The following is a 20,295-nucleotide window of genomic DNA, read 5'->3' as shown; positions in this document are numbered from 1 at the left end:
ACATACCTAAAGAATTGTCCATACCATCACTCTTTATATGTTTCTATTTGTCACAGTCCTAGTTCTGCTGTGCCTAATGTTATACAGTAGTACAGTGCCATCAGTCATAATTTCAGTTATTTTTAAAAATATTAACCTGGTCACAACTTTGCTTCTTTGATTTGAACCTAGAATCTTCTAGGCCAGTGATTTTCAACTGGGGATACATATCACCTCCCCATGGAGTTTTATTAACATATAGATATTTAGGATGTACTCCAGACTCATTCAGAATATATTGTTGATATATTCTTGGTATATTCTAACTATATGCTTGATATATCCATGGTATATTATGTTAGGATTATTACAGTTATTTATCAAGATTTTTTTTCTCTGTAAAAATAATGTTTATCCATGATATAGTTTGGCTCAGTGGAAGCAGACTTCCCCCTTGCTGTTCTCATGGTAGTGAGTGAGTTCTCACAAGATCTGATGTTTTAAAAGCACCTCCCCCTTGGCTTTCTCTCTCTCCTGCCACCATTGTGAAGAAAGTATCTGCTTCCCCTTCACTTTCCACCATGATTGTAAGTTTCCTGGGTCCTCCTTGCCATGCTTTCTGTTAAGCCTGTGGAGAGTCAATTAAACTTCTTTTCTTTATAAATTACCCAGTCTCAGGTAGTTCTTTATAGCACTACCTGAGAATGGACTAATACAACCCAATTTTATAAATCAGATGTAATAGCCACTCTCTGAAAATAGGGGAAATTATCTTCTTGTCTAAAACCTTTTGGATCGACTTCCTGATCTTGTTTTTTACGCCACACGAACAGCCAGATTTCCTTGCATTATTGTTCTAATGACCTGTCACGAGATCTTTCACTTTTGAAAATTATCAGTAAGAGGTTAACCACAGTGCTATTTTATGTCTTTTGTCATCTACAGATAGTCTTTGTTTTATTCTGATGCATCTCAGTCTTTGCAGATCAGCTACAGGCCATAGTGCTTGTCCTCGGCATGGTATCTTCTCAAAGCCCTGTAGAAAAGGATGAGGCCAGATTATCCTTCACTTTTGCCAGATACTTTTGGGTACAGGCTTCTGAAGGTGTCACTTAAACAGCATTGAGAACATACCAGTGGACTGAGTTGGGATTCCTAGAACTCTAGCCAAGAGACAAAGGGGTTCATGAGACTCTTCACTCAAGACTGAGTGGAATACGAATTAACTACATAGCACTGAATGAGCTGATGAGGACAGATTGTGTTTTTTGTTTGGAATATGATCATTCTGATATTCTGTTTTCTGGATATATAGGGAAGCCCTTTCTTTTTCCTCTTAAGCTATCTGTAATACATGGCAATCTAGATTTTGCTTTTATAAACTGAAACTCAGTTTGTAAACTCAGAGAATAAGATATCACTTACGAAATGAAATATTCGATAGTGGTATTTGATTCTGCCTGACTCTTCCAGAATTTGGAAACTCTTATTGAGTATTTTTATTTTCATGGCAACATAGTCATTTGCATAGGTTCAATGAGAATCTGTCCTTGTTACCACGACAAAATTGAAAATACAGGTTATGCAACTAAGGCACTGCTTGGAATGTCATAGTTGAGAATGATGCTCATTTAATCAGATATGACCAGATGCTTTTAAGAAACTAAGGTTGGCTTTATGGAAATGATGCTTACAAAGCCTTCCCGGGAAAACAGGACTGATGCCTGATTTACAGGTCCTCTTCCTTTTAGGTGAGTAAAGAGGTAAAGAAGGTCCTTCTCTGGCAGGCCTAGGAATCCTAGGATATTTGGGGGACTTGGAGAAAAAATAAATTTTCCCAGATTTATAGGTACTTGACAGGTGAAATCTGGTAGCAAGTTCTTGGCTTCGCTTCCTGCCTAGAGAGATTTTTTTTTTTAACAGTCCAATCTGAGCCTCCTTATGAAAATTTCCAAAAAGCAAACTTAAAAGGCCAATATGGTAAATTACCATTCTTGCTGTACCGATCTGAATAGCCACACTAGATCTAATGAGATGGCTTGTAATGGCAAGAATAATCTTTCTTTGAGATTATTCTTGATCAAACGTCAGTGATTACACAAATAAATTTTACATGTTAATGAAAAATTATACATCAGATAGCACAGTCTTCCAGGTTACCTCATTCTAACCTTGTTCGTTGTTTTTGAGCTATTTGGTTTTTTTTTTAATGTGAATAATGATTAATAGGCAAACTGTCTTGTCTGGTGGAATTTTAATTGACTTTCTCCCTAGCTGTCAGTTTTTGTACCTATCTGTAAGTTGGACTGGATCCTGTAACCCTCCCAAATTATCAATCCTTATCAGATCTTCAATCTTTCCGGTTTCCAACATTTTTTTCAATTTTTCTCACTGCTGCCTGACTCAGTGTCACTGAGAACTAAAATCTGACTACCCGGATCCCTATGAGGACTCTAGATTATCTTGTATCTGGATCCTTTTCCCTAGGATCTGAAGAAGCATTATAAGCTAAAATTTGCTATATATACTTCAAAGGACTCACCACTGTAGCAGACCATTCATGGGCCCAGTTTCTCCCTGGAAAGGCACTGTCTGGGCCACTAAGAAGCCTGTGGAATGCTAGAGTCAGACATGCCCTGTGGACAGCACTACTGAAAGCATTGATTTCCTATTCAGTAGCTCTAAGAGACTCAAAGAGCAGTGTTGCAAAACTGAAAGATTTTCCTCCACTGACCTCTTGGAATCAACTGAACTGGTTACTCTCAGTATTCAATTTCTGGCTCTTTAGTACACCTTTTATACTTATATTTCTCTTTTTCTTTTTAAGCAATCCTCTTTTAAGGTGACTAATCCCCAGAATCCCAACACAACTGACCTTGCCATTATCTTTCTATAGATGCTTCAACTGTCTTTGTAGGAATAATACTAAGACTCTTTGAGAAATGATTTCTGAGACCTTACTTCACCCCACTCAGGAGATTTATGATTGTCATTGAGTGTTTCCTCGATGAATGATATTCATCTTGAAAAAAAACAGGGACTGACAATGAAGAACTTTATCTGAGTCCTGTGTCCTTCAAAATATCTCCTCATTCTTTGTGTCCTGAGAAATGGCTAACTGCAAGGAAACACCCTGCTCTAGCCTCTTCCTTTCCACCCTTTCTTCATGGTTAAGAAAAGACCATCTCCGTTCTCATGACTACCAAGAGATTCACAGTTGCTCCCTTGTTTACTGTCTCTATGAAACTCCAGGTTTCCTTCCTTTCCTGGAGACAGTCTTCATTAATGAACATTTTCCTTATTGTAGTAGCCTGAATAAGATCATCTCCTTAATTGTCTAGGGCATTTTGTGCTTCACCAAACCAAGGGGTACTGCCTGCCTGTGGCCGCTGATCAGGGCAAAATGATGAGGTTATATGGAAAGACTGTATAACCAGTGACCAATGTCAGAGCAGGATCAATTGGTAATGGTACCTTAGCAAATTGTTCAAACACAAGGAAGACGCCTAAGTTAACAGGTGGGTTATTCTTGTCCATATGTCAAGAGGGAATTCTTGACATGGTGAGAGGACATTTGTGACCATGCATTAAAGAGTAGGAGGTTGATAGGGCATTTGAACTATAAAATAAGCTTACATTCAGTAAGTGCAGTAATTTTCAGTGGAATTATTTCATTGTATTATAATGTTAACAAATGTAGTTAACTTCTGAAAATTTAGTCAAAATCTGTTAGAATTGCTTTCTTTCTATTTTTAAAGTCATACCTCAAAATTTCAGTTCAATCAATGTCACTTGAAAATTAGAGATTTCTGTCCTATTGTTGTTGTGTTGCTATAAGATTTTCAATATCATTGAATTATTGCAAGATAAATCATCTTTTAATGATCTAGATACCTGTTTACTTTTCTTATGAGTCTGTCACAAGAGCATGTTAGGTTATGTTCTTTTTATCAAGTCATCTATCAACAAAGGATTTTATTGAGACTTCTTCACGCCTTTGATTCAGCTTTAAATTTCTCGAATGGTATCCTGCTTAGGAATTCAAGGCTGATTTCTCACTGTTTCTTTACATGAAACCTTCCCTGAAACCACTACTTCCCCTCCCTGCCCCCAGGCAGAGTTGATCACTGTCACTTTGATACCATCATATGATTTGATTATCCCATAGTGTAACCTTTATCACTTTGGGTTCTTCTTAATCAAAAAAGCATAGTGAATGAGGTTACCTGGTTCCTACCTCTTCACTAGCTGCCTGACCTTGCATAAGTTACTAATGAATTTCTGTCTTCAAGTTTCCTCATCTACAACATAGGATAAATACCTCATAGGGTTTTAGTAAGAATGAAATGGGCTGATGCATGCAAAGTTCTCAAAAGACTGTCTGGGATATTAGTCAGCACCACATAAACACAAGCTATCAACATGCACTGTCTCTTTTGTTATTGTGAGTTCCATGAGGCATTTGTTATTGTGAGTTTTTCATCCACTCTAAGCTCTAGGCCCACATATCTAGTTGACTATTTCACATTTTACCTGATCGAACAAAGCATATCAAGTTTATTACATCTACACTGAAATATTTATAGGTAAGATGATAATGATAGCTGGGATTGGCTTCAAAGTAATTCAAGAAAGGAGGGCAGGATGCAGTAGAGATAAAGCAACACCTGTCATATCTCAACAACTATATAAACTATATGCTAGGTATATTGGTTTTGTTATACTATTCTCTCAAATGTTGGATATATTTGAAGACAACCACTGTCAACCTAGATAACAGACAGATAGAGACTCCCTAAAAGAAATTGAGCTAAGCACAATAGCTTCAGTAATCCCAGCATTTTGGGAGGCCAAGGCAAGAAGATTGCTTGAGCCCAGGAGTTCAAAACTAGCCTGGGCAACATAGGGAGACCCTATCTCTACAAAAATGTTTTTCAATTAGCTGAGCATGGTGGTGCACACCTGTGGTCCCAGCTACTTAGGAGGCTGAGGTGGGAGGGTCACTTGAGCCTGGGAGGTCAAGGCTACAGAGAGCTATGATTGTGCCATTGCACTCCAGCCTGGGTGACAGAGGGAGACCCAGTTTCAAAAAACAAATACATTAATAAATGAAAAGAAAATTATTTTTATTCAGGGATGGACATTGCAATGAAAATACACATGCCACAGTAAACAATGTGCATATTCAAGGAGGTAAAGCAAAACAAAGATTGTTAAAGGAAAAATGAGGAGGATAACATAATTGTTTTGAGATCATTATTCTTGGCTACAATTATCAATAACAAGGGTAGCACCAGTCCGAGGCTAGACAGGCAGTTGCTGGGCAGATGACTTCACTGAAGTACTTTTTGTGTAAGGTCGTGATGGCCTTTGTGCAAGACTGGGTTTTTGCAAAGTATTCTGTGATAGCTTTGGTTATCAGGCATTTGTGCATGAGAATTCTCCCTTTATGGCCTTTCCTGGCTCCATTTTTCAGGGTTCTTAACACAGGTGACTTCATTTTGATTCTGACAACTTTTACATTATGATGAAAAATTTAAAACTTAATATGCTCAATACTGAAATTGTAACATTTCCCAACCTTTCTTCCTAGTCTGGTGCCTGTCTCAGTAGATAGCATATTTTTATTGTGTAGGCAGAGTGGCAATGGAAGGTTTTTGAGACGGGGGTAATAGCGAAAATTATTTTTAATTTCCTTTGAGCTCTGTATTTATTGAAATTATAATTAAAGCATTTGTTGAAGATTATTGTTATTATTATTATGGTGAAATGCAGGATGGATTGGAGTAGAAAGAAGTAGAAAGAACACCCCACTGTGTCAAATAATTTACCACTAGCGTGGAGCCTCAATAAAAGAAGATTTCAGCTATGCCAGCTCTGCAAAGAGAGCCCTGGAAACGGGTCTTATAAATCTTCTGTTGTCTAGTCGTATTCTGGCTAGAAGAGTATCACCTTCACCCTGCTGTTACTGAACACTGGAACTCACCTCTGTATTTATTCATCCATTGAATAAGCATTTATTGAATGATATATTATGCCCTAAGCTCTGAGCTTGAGGCTGTAGGCACCAGAAAAGGGGGAGGTGCTCTGCTGCAGCCTGGTCTGCAGGTAAAGGTATACAGACATCGCGTGTGCTTACAGAGTGCCAAGCTCCAGCACATCCAAGAAGCAAAGGCGGTTCTGAAATTCTGAACTGATTCAAGGCTTATTTTGATCTAAGAGGACCATATGTCCAAGTTTGTCCACAACAGTCCAGTGTGTAGCTCCATGAGAATTGTTAAGAGTGTCACTAAGTACTGTCAAATATGTCACAGTTTAAATAATAAATTATGGGGCCACCCTTTCCTAGTCACAAATTAATCTAAGAGGGCAAGATTTAATCTTACAGGTAACTTCTTGACTTTGGCAACCATAAAATTGCCCTGCTAAAAATCTCCAAGAAGAATGTAAATTTGTACACCCTCTGTGGAAAACAGTATGGAGAGTTCTCAAAGAACTAAAAGTAGATCTACCATTCTATCCAGCAATCCACTACTGGGAATTTACATAAAGGAAAGGAAGTCAATGCATCAAAAAGACACCTGCATGAGTATGTTTATCACAGCACAATTCACAATTGCAAAGATATGGAATCGACCTAAGTGCTCATCAACTGATGAGTAGGCCAAGGAAATGTAGTATGTATATATCATGGAATACTCTTCAGCCATAAAGAAAGAGCTAAATGATGTCTTTTGCAGCAACTTGGATGGAACTGGAGGTCATTATTCTTAGTGAAGTAACTCAGGAATTGAAAATCAAATGCAACATGTTCTCACTTATAAGTAGGAGCTAAGCTATGGGTACACAAAAGCATACAGAATGGTATAATGGACATTGGAGACCCAGAAGTTGGGGAGGATAGGAGGGGGTAAGGGCTGAAAAACTACCTACTGGGTACAGTGTACTCTACTTGAGTAAGGGATGCACTAAAATCCTAGACTTCACCACTATACAATTCATCCATGTAACTAAAAACCACTTGTACCACTAAAGCTATTGAAATAGAAAACATGTAAAATAAAAAAAAATTTTAAGTAAAATCTCCAAGGAGACAAGGTGACCCTTAAGGTCTTTTTACTTCTCCCAAAGGGCACCAGAGCATAAGGGAGGGGAACGTGCAGAGAGAGGGGCATTGCCCAGAGATGACTGTGCAGCAGGACACCAAAGGTGCATGGGCAGAAATATTTGGTGCCAAACCTCCACGGGCATGAAGATAATGTCATCTCACTCAGTGAAGCTGTAAAGAGAATAATTTATCAAGCAGAGAATGGTTTCGATACTTTTAAATCTGATATACACAGGAGCTCATACCAGTGAGACTATTCTGGTCTGTAAAACACTGAAATGATTTCATCCTGGTTAGTAAATAGCCCTAGCAAAAAGAAGCTTGGAAATTCCATCCTGGCTGCCCACCCCTGCCCCAGATCACAAGGCCCCCTACAGGCCAACATCAGGAGGTTGAACACCTAGCCCAGCCAGAGTCCATCAGGAGCCTGCCCCACAGCTCTGTCGCAGCCTTTTCTAATTGGTCAGTGCCCATGCCATGTCAATGGTCGCTTAATATTGTGATTATTATCCCTGAATACTTCCACAGCAACTTACACAGAAGGGGACTGGAATGACTCGGAGTGTGAAGAATAAGAATAGGATGCAGAAACCCAGAAGACTCTAAACGGGCAAAACTGCATGCTGAACTCCCGATGTGCTGCCTTTCTGAGCTACAGGCAGCCTGCCGTCCCTGGGACCCAACATTTCCATCATTCATTGTCTCCAAGGCCTAAGCCCCTCTCTTTTTACTATCTAGTGGCACCAGCCCTAGCTGTCTCTCTGATTACTGCCCAAGATTTGAGGAAATTTGATGGCCGCTGCCATCACATTCATCACTCTACTTCCTCCGATGTATTGGCTCTATGGCCAGTAGTTGTCAATGAAGTTGTCATGGCTTCATGGCACCAGATTTGAGGCAACCCTTGTAAATGCCAGCAAGTTTTCTGCCAACCATGCATTGTCATAATGCAAATGATGCAGTAAACAAAAAATCATATGACAGAGACGTTCAAAACTAGGGCTCAGGGTACATACGGAGCTTTGATCTTCCTAAGAGAATAAGAACAAGTTCGTTCCACTCACAGTTCACTCACAAGCTGGAAATAATCTACGTTAGTCCAAGTTGCAGGTCCGGTGTATGCCCTTGGCTCTGGAGGAGTTTAAGAAGAAAGGGTCAGGGGTCCTGGGTTCTGGTATTGCTATTTGCCTGATGTTGGACTCTGGATGAGTCACTCACCCTTGCGATATGTCTCTTTCCTTGGTGGGCAGATGGTTACATGATATGGTCCCAGCTTCCTGAAAGGACTGTTGTGTGAGGGTAGGGGTCGAATGAGAGAAGGGATGTGAAAAGCTACAGGAAACCAAATTCTCTACAAAGATGAGAGGTTACTGTGAAATGTGTAACATTCACTTGCAATAGATAAATTCTGAGCTCCAGACCCAAGGTCCCCAGGAACTGTGAGTGTAAAGGTGAGACAAAGCCAAGGCAGAAGGGACTCTGTTAAGAACATGGGCTTGAAAGCAGTGTTTTACACATTGAGAACTTAAATTTGAAAACAGGCATTTTCAAGACCTTAGACACAGAGGAAAAAAAAATAAAAAATAAAAAACCAGACCACTGCCTTGCATTGTAGAGTAAAAGAGAACTGACCAGGCCGGGCGCGGTGGCTCACGCCTGTAATCCCAGGATTTTGGGAGGCCAAGATGGGTGGATCACCTGAGGTCGGGAGTTCGAGACCAGCCTGACCAACATGGGGAAGCCCCGTCTCTACTAAAAATACAAAATTAGCTGGGCATGGTGGCGCATGCCTGTAATCTCAGCTACTCAGGAGGCTGAGGCAGGAGAATTGCTTGAACCTGGGAGGCAGAGGTTGCAGTGAGCTGAGATCATGCCATTGCACTCCAGCCTAGGCAACAAGAGAGAAACTCCATCTCAAAAAAAAAAAAAAGAGAGAGAACTGACCAAGAGATTTCCCCCTTCACTCAGATAGATTCTTTGGTGAGTCAAGTCTAAAAATAATAATTAAAAATTCTTGGTTATGTTCTATTTTATCCTATAGACATTTACTTAATGATGCCATGAGACAGTCAGACTCCTTATAGTCCTTTTTTCTTCCCCTACATTTCTTCTCTTTCCTCTTGAGGAGATGGGTCTGCTAAGCACTGTCTACAAGGCTGGGAGGCAAAGCTTTCATAAAGACTGATTTTGGCTTTAGTACCCAGAGCGTTCTAGCAAGGTTTGCCTGGGCGTCTGTTTCTGCAGACCTCCAGGGGCCCTCTGGCTGAAATAGTCGTGCTTAAGTTAACTGTTCAGGCTCCGGAGATGCTACAGCTCCTTCTGTAATCTTAGGTCAGTCACCTCCCTTTTTGGGCCTTGGATTGTCACCTGGAAAGACAAAATGTTGCTCTTAATGTTAGCAAGAGTTCTCCTGAGGGAGCTCTAGATTAGTCCAATGCCCAAGCTGTGTTTTGGGGGAGTACAGACAGTATCAAAGCCAGTGGATCCATCAAAAAAGATGCCAATATCTGGTGGTGCAAATGAAGTACCCATTAATAGGTGTTCCCTCTGCCCTGGCAAAAATTACCACATTCCACCTAGAATTCTCTGGTTTCTGGAGTTCTGAGATCAGAGCTTGCCTGGGCTATCGGTGTAAAGAGACAAAGCTGTCCTATGTGGCTTTCCAGAAACCATGCTTTTACTGGAAAAACAGCAAGAAATGTGACAGACCATCCCATCAGTTTACCCTTCAAGCTGACATGGCCTGTAATATAATTGCATGTTTCCTCTTCATGTTTGAAAAATATTAATTTTCTGTGAGTCTCCCAACTTATTTACTGCAAATCCTCATGCCCTAGAGTGTCTACATCATCCCTTTCATTTTTCCTACTGGAAACTAAGCAGGAAGCACGGGAAAAGAGGGCTTAAGGGTTTGACTGACGAAAAACCCAACCAAAACTCATCAATCTGACTTACTATGTTGTCCTTTGGACTGTTTTGTTCAGTGGCTTCTCTCATTCTGACTTCCTCTTAAATGTATTAGATCCATGTCTTCTAAGCTCAGATCTTCATTTTTTTTCATGCCACTTCAACTTCTTTATGTAATCTCAAACTCTTTCTCAGAGGTATGAAATAAACTCCCCTCAACTCCCTTGTTTAACAGATGAGAAAACTCACGATAGAAGGAAATTGAATCGTTTGCTCAAGATTGAATACTGGCCAAGTTCAGACCAAGCACCTTGTCAACGTGGGCAAACCTTCACAATTTTCTTGAGAGTCACACACTGAGAAACAGTTTACTAGATACAGTAAGCTTTATAAACAATTCCCCAAAGACATTGGACTCTGCCTTAAAGAGAAAAATGAGGATCATTGAGGACGGAGACTCTGCCCAGGACATTGATTACGTACGCCTGAGACTGTTATTTGAAACCCTTCTGATGTGTCACTATTAGGACGACAGTGATCACTACAAGCTAATATTTCATAAATGCCAGGAATTCCTTCAGACACTATTAGAGAAGGGCAAGGAAGATTCTCGAGGGCTGATCAAGCTCTCAGAGAATTCAGTTAGTAGTGACCATCTGCAATACTGCAATTGCAATACTGTACTCTCCAGTGAGTTGACAAGGCCAGCCAAGGCAAAGTGGAGAGGAAGTGGTGCTTTGTGGCAGATGACCTAGAATCAGTACCTGGTGTCTCTACCTCCATGGGCACATGGCCAGCCCTAGGCTATCACGAAGAAGCAATGGTACTCAATGCTCCTTAAGTAACAACATCCTTAATGTGAGAAAATAAAAAGCCATCGGAAACCTCTACTTGCTCTGAGCAGGCCATTTTCTAAAAGCAACTTTGGTATGTAACTTTGCATAATTAGGTATGTTTTGGGGGGTTGTCTTGCCATTACTTCCTTCAGTCCATTAATATGGATAAAGCATCTCTCACCACACCATCAGCTTAAACTGCTGAACCCTGCCTAACAGCCTGAGCCAAGTTAATGGATGAAGTCCCTGGAGAATTTTCAGGTGAAGGCGAAGCAGGAGGCTGCTACCCAAGAGAAGACAGAGGCGTTAAAGCTGCTTTTTTGTTTTGTGTTTTTACCTCAATGCAATATAAAATCAACATTTAAGATACAGATAAAATTCTTTATATAATTAGCTTAGACTGTAATATCCTTCTAATTGTCACTTTTCTACGAAACCATCTTTAACCATTTGCCTTTGTAATACGTAATCACTTTGGCCCACTCCTTACAAATTTCAGTAATGATTCAAAGTCAGTACAGTAAGGAAAAAAATATTTATTTTCTAAAGTCATTACCTTGACAGGCAAAACAAAGCATGTTCTCAATTTCATTTAGAAATACATATGTTAAAAATACATAGACCAATATGGCCTGCCCAGATATTTAACATGGTAAATATAAGGAATAAATTGTTTGAATATAAATATCTATAAAAAAATAAGTACATCAAAATTCAATCCAACCTCTTTCATTAGCCGGTTATATAAAGGAAAATAATTTTACTTCTTTAAAGCATAACAAACACTTACTTTTCAATATATTTCATAAACAACCCTATACCATTGTGTCTCCAAAAATCAAGGACAGGGCATCTCCTGATTTAATGATCTTTTTTTTCTTATGGATCAGAGCTAGTAGATTACCATAAAAATATTATATCTACTGCTGACACGTTAGACCAGACTTCTGCGAGGCTAGGATTTAGTATGGGGGATGGAGGAAGGAGCAGCAGGGGTGGGAAGAGTGTGGGGAGGCAATAATTAAATGTGGGAAATACTTCTGCCAGAGTGCAATATAGGTGAGGTAGACTCATATTCATGAAACATATCCTGATTTATGGAAGTAACAGTTTCATTCAGTTACACTGCATTTTACAAATTTAAACAAAAGTCTTTCTTTTTCTTTTTTACTTGCATGTTTGTCTTTTGAGTATGTTTTCAATTTGTGCATTCCTTAGAAAATCTTTGTGTGGACTTTGGAGTTTCTCCCTGAAATGTGCCAGGCGCCTGAGTCAGACACAAACACTCCCTTAGGACCTTCGTCAGAAACTCCACCCTTGTGTGGAATCTCCTTCCTCTCTCTCTGGAGGATGCCACCCAAATTCGAACATGACTGTGCGTTTCTGCTTTCTGAGAGGTCCATCGTCATCCCCAGATGAAAGAAGAGACCAAAGCAGTTACCACCGATGGAAGCCAATGAAGACGGTTTAGGGGAACTCCTTAACCTTTCTTGGAATGTTTTGAATGAGGACGCTGGTCCTTTGCCAGTCAGGAACAAGCAGAGAGGATGCTCCTGCTCTGATCCCAGCCAGGGTGGAGAGTGCAGAGTCGGCCACAGGGCTCTCCGTGGAGGCTATGGCTTCAGACAGGCCCCGAAGGTCTGTCACCAATGTGCTCGGTTGTGGGTCACATAATGCTCTCTGGAGGGCTCACCTTTCAGCTTGGGATCATGAAAAGATGATCTGACGCTGTTTCTCATGGTCTCCGACCTAATAAAGCAAGATAAGAGAAAACAAATGTTATTTAAAAAAATCACCCTTTGGCAAAAGAAACATCTGAAGTTAGAATCTGGCACAAACAAAACCTGAATCTGGTTGTGAACTGTCACCACCCACCGCAACTCTTTGATAAAACCTCAAGTGATATCTATTACCATTGTAAAAATAAAGCCTGCCCCTATGCTTAGAATGGGAGAGAGGGGTCATATGGTCAAGTCTAAGGGGAAGTGGGCAGTAAATACAGGTTTTAAATAAACTAGAGGTGTTCTGGTTTCTTCCACAGCCCCATCCCAACCTTCATCACTATGCGACCCTGCCTTGAGGAACTCAGCACAGGTTTTGAATAGTTATGGCCATCTTAATAAATTGACAGTGACTTAGTTGAAAAGACAGAAAAAGAAAAGAAGCATAAGGTAGGCCCAGAGCAAATACTTTATGGCAATTATTTTTAAAAAGATTTTTTTTCTTTGCAGGCCTAATGTTTTCCTTTTACAGAGGGAGGAACTTAAATGTTGATTTAATAGTTGGCATAATAAAAACTCATAAAAAATTCTAGGTTAGTTCAGAAACTGATCTTGTGGGGATCATTACTGGCCTGCGACCATAAATATGGAAACTCTCATAAGCAGGTGTGAAGAAACCGATAGCTAAGGCTGCCCCACAAATCAGTAATAAACAACTCAGAAGTAGTTCATGACTGCCTGGCCTGAGCTCAGAACACTTTAATCATAGAACTTCTTGCCACTGGATTTCTAGGAAAAGTTTCCATAGACCATGATAGAAAAATGCAGAACATGTGATAGATCAGACAGTAGGTTTCCTCCTTCAAGCTTGTGAATTCCAAAAAGTTTAGGATTTGGAAGGGTTATCACCAAAGAGCAGCTCAGCGCAACTCTATGATGTTGCCTAATCTAGATCCCTTCTCTGTCCCAGCACACGACTGACCAGGAACAGACAGAGCTTTTTGGAATGACATTGGCTCTGCACCAAACACATTTCCCTATTAAAAAAAAAAAATCATAAACCTGAAAAACGGCATGTTCTAAATTCTACCAACCCTATCTAATGACTTTATTTTTCCTTTGGCCATCTGAATAACTGCAACTTATTGAAGAATTTGATTATCCATGACATTTTGATTCTTTTTCTAAATGTCCTGTCCCCAAAATGATTTTTGATTTCTCAGGGAAAGTGGTAAATACATTGACTCAGAGAGGCAAAGGCTGTATATAACCAAATGACAAAGGCATCTCTGGATATATTTTGGTTGGGAAATCTACCTGTAGATGAAATGGTATGTGTTGAAAGTACAGTGGACATCAGTTTGCATTCCAGAGCTTCGTGGAAATATTTAAGAGGGATTCTTTTGCTCCTTTTAATCTATAGGATGCATAGATCTCCTCTGCTACTGTTTTCTAAGTCTTTCGCCTGCCCAGGTAAGAAGGGCTGGAGGAACAGGCTGCTGGCATCACTGACCGGGGCTAGTTGTTCTTGTGAACCTCTTACCTAGTTTTTCTTCCTTCCCTCTTACCTGGTTTGTCTTAGGTGTTCCTCTGAACTTCTGATTTTTCTTCCTCTCACTAACTGCTGATAAATACACTTTTTCCCAAGTTTGGAACAGTCTTTTCCCTTCTTGTGATTATTCCAGCCTTTCTCCATAGTGTCTTCAGCCCTGTTAAAATACACGAGGAAAAACATTTCAGCAATGTTATATTCGGCTTTGCCCTGACTTTCAATGTCTCTGTTAGTCTCTCTAAAACAGGAGGCAGTACCATGATAGGAAGGAGTTCAGGAGGCTGTTAAACTGATTGAAAAGCAAAGGTGTTTCTGCTCACCTGAGTTCTTTTCCTGCTTGGCAAAAATTCCAGCACTTCTTGTCTTTTGGGCTAGCACACTGGCATCTATTCTCGCGGTCTGTTGCCTTTGTGGGAAGTAAATTCTCCAAGGCTCTCTTGGACCTAGGGCTTCCAAGTCCATATGGAACAACGTGCCTATTATCCAAAGAGAGAAAGAAACTGTATTAGCATAATTAATAGTCTTTAAAATGACACATGGGCGCACCCATTCCACTGGGCACACAAGGAGGTCATCACATAGCACTTGGGAGCGTCATTTCAGAGGGTAAAGTGTAACAACAGCCAGGGACACCTGTGCATCAATGGCCCTGACTGTATGTATCCAGGCAGGAGAAAACAAGTTTTTCTAATTCGGTGGAATTCCATTTCAACTCTTCACAAAGTTTAGTTTCTTCTTGACACAAGCAACATTGTTTTTTTGTCAAAAATTAGGACATCTCTGCTTGGCATCTGCTTTATATTTTCTTCCTTTTCTAATGGTCTATTTAGTTAACAACTATTTATGGGTACGCAGTGGGAACAGGGTTTTAATGCAAAACCATGACTCACAGGATTTTTAAAACCCATTTTCAACTCAAACCACGTAGGATACTGCTAAAAGTGCCACCATCCCCCCACCAACGCCGGTGGCTGGAGAAGGAGGAGGCACATGTTCACACATTTCTCCTGCCAGTAGGTGATATCATATGATTGTGGAAAGACTCATTGCCAGAGGGCTCTCCAATAATTTCCAATGTGTCCATTTTCATTCTCATCTCAGAAATAAAGGCCTCTCTTTGGAAGTACCACCTTAGTAATCATTAGGCTCCTTGTGGTTTTGGGTGTGGTTTGATATTGTTTGGGTTTTGGTCTTCCTTTGCCATAACGGGACATTGTATGCATAGTAAATGTGTGCTTGTTTATAACTGCTTCTGATAGATGATGAACTAGTGTCCAGGGCAGAAGGGGAAAAACTACTTTTCTTCTCTGTAGGTGAAAGAGAAGCCTATGGACAGTATTTCTATTTCGGTTCTGAAATGGGCATTTCTAAAGGGAAAATATAGCAGCAGAGGAAATCCGGGCTCCAGTTCAAGCTCTGCTACAAACTCACTCCTGCACAAATGACTTCCACACTTTGAGCCTAGGTGTTTCTATAAGTAAAATTAAGAGATTCTAACCCTCTATATAATCCTTCTGCCTCTCAGTCTCCACCCTCCCATGAGAAGCACAGTTGCACTAACCCACATCTGACCACAATTATTCCCGAAACCCCATCAGATGCCACTGTGAGAGTGTCCCCCTGAGGCCCTCTCACCGAAAGTTCCTCATTTGAAATCTGCAGCGGCCTCCTGCTTGTCCCATCATGAGTAGCCTGAGCTACGGAGCCTCAGAAGACCCTCCCCTTGGTTGCTAAGAACCAAGCTGTCATTATTTTCAGGAATAGAGGGAAACTGTCCCCACTGAGGTGCTTGGATGTTGTTAGAAGGGCTACCTTCGGAGTCCATAGAAAAGAGACTGTAAAACTGGGCTCCTGGTGGAGCCAGCGCTAATGAATGACTAGGGTTACGATGCCCTCTAGAGACTTACTCGGGAGTGTTGACCCAAATGATGTCCAGGTGGCAGAAGTAGACACACTCTTTATCCATCAGGGATGAGCAGGAGCAACGCTTGGACCGGCGGAGCCGCCAGGGTGGACTGGGAGTGGGTTTCTCCCCGCCGTTCTCACCCACCGTGCTGAGCTCAGCGCCTAAGACCGCTGGGGAGAGAAAGAGCAGGTCAGTGGGGGATGTCTCCTCAAACGCTGAGAGACATGCTGGATCACAGTAGAATCAGAGCTAGCAGAGCAGATAAAAGCAGATGAAGCACACAGCCTGCCATCAGCAAGAAACACAGAAAAAAAGGCTCTTTATTTTTTTCCCTCCTTAACATGACTTCACCTTTTGCCTCCCCCTCATGCCCTTGGCTTATCCACCTTCAGGGAGATTACACAAATGCAGAGGAGACAAACACCTGAAAAGGGACTTCCCCCAGCCCTCCTGAAGCAGGCTCAGGGAAATGCTGTGGAATGCTGCCTGTTGAAAATCTGGTTGGCTTCTACAAGGAACTTGGTAGGACAGCACAATCCACTGAAGCTTAACATTGGCACATGACTAAAGACAAGAAATCACACTGTTATTCCTAGCTTTGGGGCCACGTCCCCATTCAGGATGACCCTCTCTTTAGGAGGTACCCATCCACTTCACATGCTGTGTAGGGCACAGGGTACCCCAGATGATATATATCTTTCAAAATTAGGTGGGGAAAATGATTGGAGAGAGAAATTAACTATACAATATTCAATTCAGGAGGGTAACTCCATAGAAACCAGTGACCTAACGTGGAGCTGAGAAGCAGGTCAGGGGACCGAAGGTAGCCTGGGTGGATTTTGAATTCCGAATCCCTGGGCATCAGGCTTGTGTGGGATCCGCTGCCTCCCCCTTCTCCGCTACTGCCTTGCCTCTTCCTCCTGACAATTTAGCCATGCAGCTTATCTGCCCAATTTTGTACATTTCAAATGATCAGACACATTCCAGGATTTTCATTCCCTTGACATCCTTTCTCTTTAGTCAGGGTCGCGAAAAGACAAAAAAAGTGCACTGACCCTAAAAACGGGGGGGACCCGGGCAGATGCACACACACTGCCTAAATCCTTAAGCAGCCACGAATTATCCTAGCTCTCCCAGCACAGGTGAATAAAACTGAAAAGAGAGCTCACACTGTTTTGGGTGCCAAAAACCTGCCAAAAGAAACCTAAAGTCAATGATGACAAATTTTAAAGAAAACATCTGCTTCACCCAGAAACCGCCTGCGGGGAGTGGTGGGGTGGGGGGCGGTAGTTAGTCAACAGACGTTTGTTCTGCAGGTGATTTTACTGCACATATATTGCTGGAACGACTTGGATAAAATTCCTTGGCTTCAAGCTGGAATGCTTAAATATTTTACACGTTAACACACTATTAAAATTGTGTTTAAATAAGATTTAAGTTCCTATATGTCCTGTGTACCTGTATAAACACATATGTTACAAACACACATTTGGCTAAATTGTATATGTCCCTACACTTCTTATTTTTTGAAAGCCAAGGAAACACATAATGGAATAATAATAAGAAAACGATAAGTTATTTTAATGCCATGTTATAGTCAATTGCATCTAATTGTATTCAATAGAGGAATTTTACATTTTACACTAGAAGACTTAAGTAGCTTTCAGCAATAATTCTCAGACACTTGCTCTCTAAGCTGCAGTCATAAAAAGAACGGGGAAAAATAGAAGCAAGAAAAGCATGAAGGTGGATAAGAACACATTAACTTGTAATTCCGAGACTTACAAGTCAACGAGCGTGCCTACCTGTTTCTGGAGCTCCTTGGCAAGCCACAAACAGCAGAGAGAAAATCATGGGCAAATAATCCATTCTGAAAAAAAGGGATCAAAAACGTCCCGTTCAAACTGAACCCAAAGGAAAACGAAGAAAAACAGCTTCAGTTCCCTCAAAGCGCTGCGGGTTCCTCAGATCTCAAAGCGATCCTTCAGCCCAAGTGCTCTTTAACGGGGAGAAAAGGCAGTGCCTGCCAGGAGAGAAGGCAGCGAGCGGAGCGTCTGCAGGCGCACGCGGCGGCGGCGGCGGCGGTGGCGAGTCGGGACTGCAGGAGGCGCAGGACCCGTTCGCCTGGCGCAGATGCAGAGGCGCGTCTGACTTGGACAGCTCTCCGCCGGCTTTTTATATTGAACCCCTATTAGAGTGGGGGTAAACAGCTCCGACTTTATTCCAGCCCCAGACAATGTTATTGTGTTATTAGTCACCAACAGGCAACGTGCAGCCGGAGATAAGGCCAGGCCCGAAAGGAAATCACTGCTAACTTCAGAGGCAGACGCCCGCCGTCTGACAATTCGGGGGCAGGGCTAAGAAAAAGAAAATACCCATTAGAGACCTTTGCTAAACCTGCCCGTGCAGTGCTGGAGTCCGCTTCCCCTTTGCAAGCTGCCAGCCCTGGAGTTCAAGAATCAGAAGAGGGGACTCCAGAAAAAAAGTCATACCATTGGTATGAAAAGTATGAGCCACAGTTTAAACAGATTGTATTGTTGTGTGCGGGGAATTTTTTTTTAATTGTTGCTCGCTTCATTTTCCTTTTATGTCTCTCCGATTCTAGTCTCAGTCAAACAAGGGAATGCTGTCCCTCGTCACTCCCCCATTACTGGGGGTCAGACTATTTTGGCAGATCAACGTACTTTTCTCTTTAAGCCCCTTCCTGCGGGTCTTTTTTGCTAAAGTTCTTTGCATCTATCGGAGAAAGATCCGTGAGGGATTGGCAAGAAAGGGAGCTTAAAAAAAATCAGAGCTCGTTTAGGCACATGCCCAATCTTTTCCCTATCAATGATCAGAAGCCCGGATAAGTTCTTTTGTGTGTCCACACTTCCCCTGCGGAGGAGGCCGATAAACTGATTGAAAAGCAAAGGTGTTTTTCGTACAGAACTTAAATCTTAAGATTGGTCGGTGCCACCAATCTTAAGACATGGCGGGAGAAGAACACCAGGGGGAGATGAAGAGCTACAAGGGCTGATGTTTTACTAGGACAAAAAAGAAAAGCCTTCTAAATGGCAGAAGAAAACGCAACCTGGCTTGGGGGCCGAGGAGGGTCAAGGAATTGTGCCTAACATAGGAAGGAGGAATGCACCTCAGAATATTCCTTTTATTCCTCGCACAAGCAGGGACATATTTTCTGGGACTTTTTTTGGCGGGTGGGGGGGTCTTCATTTAGGGCAGAAAGGTGTTCTTGTACAAGGTTAAGTGAATATGCAGGGAAGGTGGTGTTGCGAAGGAAATGCCATTCGAACAAGGAATCAGATAATACTTCATATTTAATAATGTGTTTACATTTTCAAAACAATTTCCTGTCTATCTAACCTTGAAATCCCCCCTGAAGTACGTACAGGGCGGTTACTGTACAGGTGACATCATGCCTTAATAAAGAAAGCAAAACGTGTATGGAACACATTGGCTTTTTCCACTAGTCCCATTTTTCAGGTTAGACAACTGAGCGCCCAGAATTTTTGTTTGTTCTCCACCAAAGCGCTCACAGTGGCCCAGTAAGACCTATGGGATAAATTTAGAGTCTCTTCCCAGGGGATGCCATCAAATACACACTTTGTCCGTCTCCTCTTTTTGTTTTACTCCAGTTTTTCTTGGGATGGAGGGTGGAATTCAAGCACGGATGAATTTCCAAGACTGGCACAACACACATGCTGGGAAACCTTTTCTCCCTCCTCCTTCTAAAATCAAAAGGACAGTTTCTATCCCAACAGCAGAGCCGTGGGTTTGGACACACTCAGGCCCCCAGATCTCCCTCGAAGTCACAGTTGGGGGAACAGGGACAGTGGCAGCGACAGGTCCATAATGACAGGCATCCTCTAAAAAAGCCACTGAAGCAAGAGCTAGAGATGGGAGAGAGAGAGGCAAGAACTCTCCCTCCCACACCCACACCCACACCCAGAGATGCCTCCACCCTATCCCCAGGGCCTCCGCCTGGGCCCCTGGCCTCCGGCTGTGCGCTTACCTCAGCCTAGCCCCGGGGCCCAGGGAGGCCACAGCTCCCCGAGGACAGGCGGCACCGAGCCGGAAGCCAGCGCTGCCGCCTGTGCCAGGCAGGGGTGCCCTGACCTCCCTCTCCAAAGCCGACCTTGGGAGAGGAGAGGAGAGCTGATGTCACATTCACAGGATCCAAGCGGTGCCTCCCCCCAACACCCCCGCGGAAGAAAGGTGGCCTGGGAAATATGTCTTGGCAGGGATTCCCCCCTACTTTTTTTTTTTTTTTAACCTTTTGGCAACTTTGA

The 20,295-nt window shown here is 42.0% G+C and overlaps 1 protein-coding gene across 2 annotated transcripts in view; it reads right to left on the bottom strand.

Annotated features, from left to right (window-relative positions):
• Positions 1-11,905: 11,905 nt before the first annotated feature.
• The window catches only part of EDN1 (endothelin 1), a 30,589-nt gene continuing 22,199 nt past the window's right edge, over positions 11,906-20,295 (bottom strand). The window contains exons 1-5 of one of the 2 annotated variants that reach the window (XM_032141104.2): positions 17,815-18,158; positions 16,011-16,179; positions 14,424-14,579; positions 14,120-14,260; positions 11,906-12,579 (exon numbers count right to left, since the gene is read on the bottom strand). In XM_032141104.2, the coding sequence (XP_031996995.1) occupies positions 12,474-12,579; positions 14,120-14,260; positions 14,424-14,579; positions 16,011-16,179; positions 17,815-17,878 (636 nt within the window). In that variant the 5' untranslated portion in view covers positions 17,879-18,158 and the 3' untranslated portion in view covers positions 11,906-12,473. Of the gene's footprint in view, positions 12,580-14,119; positions 14,261-14,423; positions 14,580-16,010; positions 16,180-17,814; positions 18,159-20,295 lie in introns of those variants that run through there. The other variant, XM_058432357.1, reaches the window with a different exon arrangement.

This window comes from Hylobates moloch, unplaced genomic scaffold (genome assembly GCF_009828535.3).
Source record: "Hylobates moloch isolate HMO894 unplaced genomic scaffold, HMol_V3 SCAFFOLD_20, whole genome shotgun sequence".
In the NCBI taxonomy this organism is placed as follows: domain Eukaryota; kingdom Metazoa; phylum Chordata; class Mammalia; order Primates; family Hylobatidae; genus Hylobates; species Hylobates moloch.
This window is presented reverse-complemented; position numbering and strand designations above follow the sequence as displayed.